The sequence below is a fragment of the Microtus ochrogaster genome, linkage group LG2, assembly GCF_000317375.1.
Source record: "Microtus ochrogaster isolate Prairie Vole_2 linkage group LG2, MicOch1.0, whole genome shotgun sequence".
Taxonomy (NCBI): domain Eukaryota; kingdom Metazoa; phylum Chordata; class Mammalia; order Rodentia; family Cricetidae; genus Microtus; species Microtus ochrogaster.
Window position 1 is genome coordinate 34097343 of NC_022028.1, and position 2405 is coordinate 34099747.

The following is a 2405-nucleotide window of genomic DNA, read 5'->3' on the forward strand; positions in this document are numbered from 1 at the left end:
GTAGGGGGGGTGGAGGGTAGAGCACTAGACCAGTCCCATCAACAGGAATCCATTCAGTTTATCACTAAAGTTCTGTCTAATTGCCACCTGCCTGCCAATTCCCCTCAATCAGCAGGAACCCATTCTCCTCTCAGAGCGACTGTCTCTTCAGTCTCCCAGGCAAGTTCTGCCACATTTTAACCTATTAACACGTCAGCAGGTCTGTCTTTTCTCTCTGGGTGGACCACACATCACCCAGGCCACATCACATTCTGGCTCCTTCCACAAGCCCACAATACCTAACACAGAGTCCTGGGTAAACCAGTTGTCTGCTAAAGACCTGCTGAAGAAAGGCTAGAATGCTCTCCACCAAGCAGTCAGCCATTGGCTGAGCTACAGCAGAGCCATGGCCAGGGTCAAGCTGGAAAGACAGAACCTGCGCGCGCGCGCGCACGCACGCACGCACACACACACACACACACACACACACACACACACACACACACGCCATTCTTGTTCACTCTGCCACTTAACCTCATCCCAGGTCAATACAGTCCCTGCCACAGCTGAAGAGCCTAGGATTGGAACAACCCCTTGGCCTTCTCCCCCCTCCTTCAGGCAGGTGAGAGGAAGCATTTGAAAGCAGGAGCTTGGGGTCTAATTGCCGGGGTCTGAGCCTTCAAGCGCTGCACAAGAGCTGTGTGACCTTAAACAAGCCACTTTCTCCCTCAGGACCTCAGTTTCCTGCTCTGTAAAATGGGGCCCTTCCTCAGAGAGTTGACAGATTTAGGTGTCAGCCAAGACCATCACGTGGCAGTCTCTGGAGTTGTAAAGTGGCTCTCTGGTCACCTCTCATTTCCTCCAAGGCTCTCAAGAGGCTGCTGACCTTGGGCACTCCCTCCCCCCCACCAAAAGGACAATGCAATAAACCTCTCCAGTTTATTGCAATAAACCTTCAGTTCTGCCTGAAGGGCGAGGCCTAGCTAGCCCAGGCACACTCTCTTCCCCAGCCCCAAGTAGTCTCAGAAGTCACCTCTTGCCGTCGAGGGCCAGCCAGGGACATAGCAAGCTCACCTTGTGCCCGTCCTTCTGGAGTTTCTGCAGGACCCTCCTGAATCCTAAGAGGCTGGGCTGTCCCATGCCAAACACGGGGAGCCCACCCCGCACCTGCCGGAAGTTGGGAGCCCCACAGCTCCCCAAGGTTCCCAGCATGTCCATCTTCTCGGTGACGTCACGCACCAAGAAATAGCGCCCCTGGCAGAGAGAATCACAGCAAGTCAATCCAGGATGCAAGGGTTTTTCCTCATGTAGAACTCTCTCGTGGGCTCTAGGGAACAGGGCAGGGGGACTAGGGTGGGAGTGGGGGTGTGGTTCTGCTCTCAAGTTGCTTGCAGGTTCATGCGACAGACATCTGTGATGGCAACGGTGTTTGGCTCAGGAAAACAAATAAGGCTTCATATAGAAAGTGCCCTTGGGGTCAGCCAGGCCTTAAGGAAAGCAGATTGGAACTGCAAGCCAAAACTGGCTCCAAAGAGGGTCTGTAGCTCCCCTGGAGGACAACACCCCAAGGCTTGTGGAAAGAGGGTCATGTCTGGATTGAGCCATAACGTAACTAGGCCAGATCCCCCTAGAGTCCCACTAGTTGCAAGGACTCCAGACTTGGGTGAAATGACCCAGTGCCCACAGAAAAAAGACCAGAATACTGCCTGGTCAAGAGTTCATTCCTGGGCAAACCAGAATGCTGGGTCATCTCCTGTGACTCCATTGCCTGACTGACAAGGAGTGAGACCTGTATTCCCAAGCAAGCCAGAAACTCCCACAATGATTACGGCACAGCCAGGCAGCCACCCAGTATCTAGTCGGTCCTACACGGCTCTCACTGCTGCTCATGGGACAACAGTACCAGACAACAGATTTTAAAACAGTGGGTCTGTGGACTTTTACCCCCATGAGAGATAGAGGGGATGGGAAGGAACAAAAAGGAGCTAAATCAAATAAGTTCTAACACTCTAAATTTTAGAGTGTTTAACTCTTTTAGAGTCTAAAACAGCGGTTCTCAACCTATGGGTGGAGAACCCTTTGGCATGCCTCTATCTCCAAAAATATTTACATTACGATTCATAACAGTAACAAAATTACAGTTCTGAAGTAGCAACAAAATCATTTTATGGGTGGGGGAGGGAATCACCACAACATGAGGAACTGTATTAAAGGGTCACAGCATTAGGAAGGTAGAGAACCACTGGTCTAAAAGATGGAGAACACCAGATAGGACAGGGAGGGGGAGTAGGAGCTAGAGTCGGGGGCCAGGACCCCTGAAGGGAGAGTGGGCTACAGGAGTAGTAAGAAGAACTGAGGGACTGCGGGCATGGCTCGCCTAGAACCACCAGTAAGGAGCTGCGGGCATGGCTCAGCAGAAGAATGCT

At 52.1% G+C, this 2405-nt stretch overlaps 1 protein-coding gene across 3 annotated transcripts in view; it reads right to left on the reverse strand.

Annotated features, from left to right (window-relative positions):
• Positions 1–2405, reverse strand: part of Pald1 (phosphatase domain containing paladin 1) — a 61398-nt gene that overhangs the window by 28442 nt on the left and 30551 nt on the right. For all 3 annotated transcript variants that reach the window (XM_013351090.2, XM_005360086.2, XM_013351091.2), the window contains exon 4: positions 1054–1233. In XM_013351090.2, coding sequence (XP_013206544.1) covers positions 1054–1233 — 180 coding nt within the window. The remainder of the gene's footprint in view (positions 1–1053; positions 1234–2405) is intronic.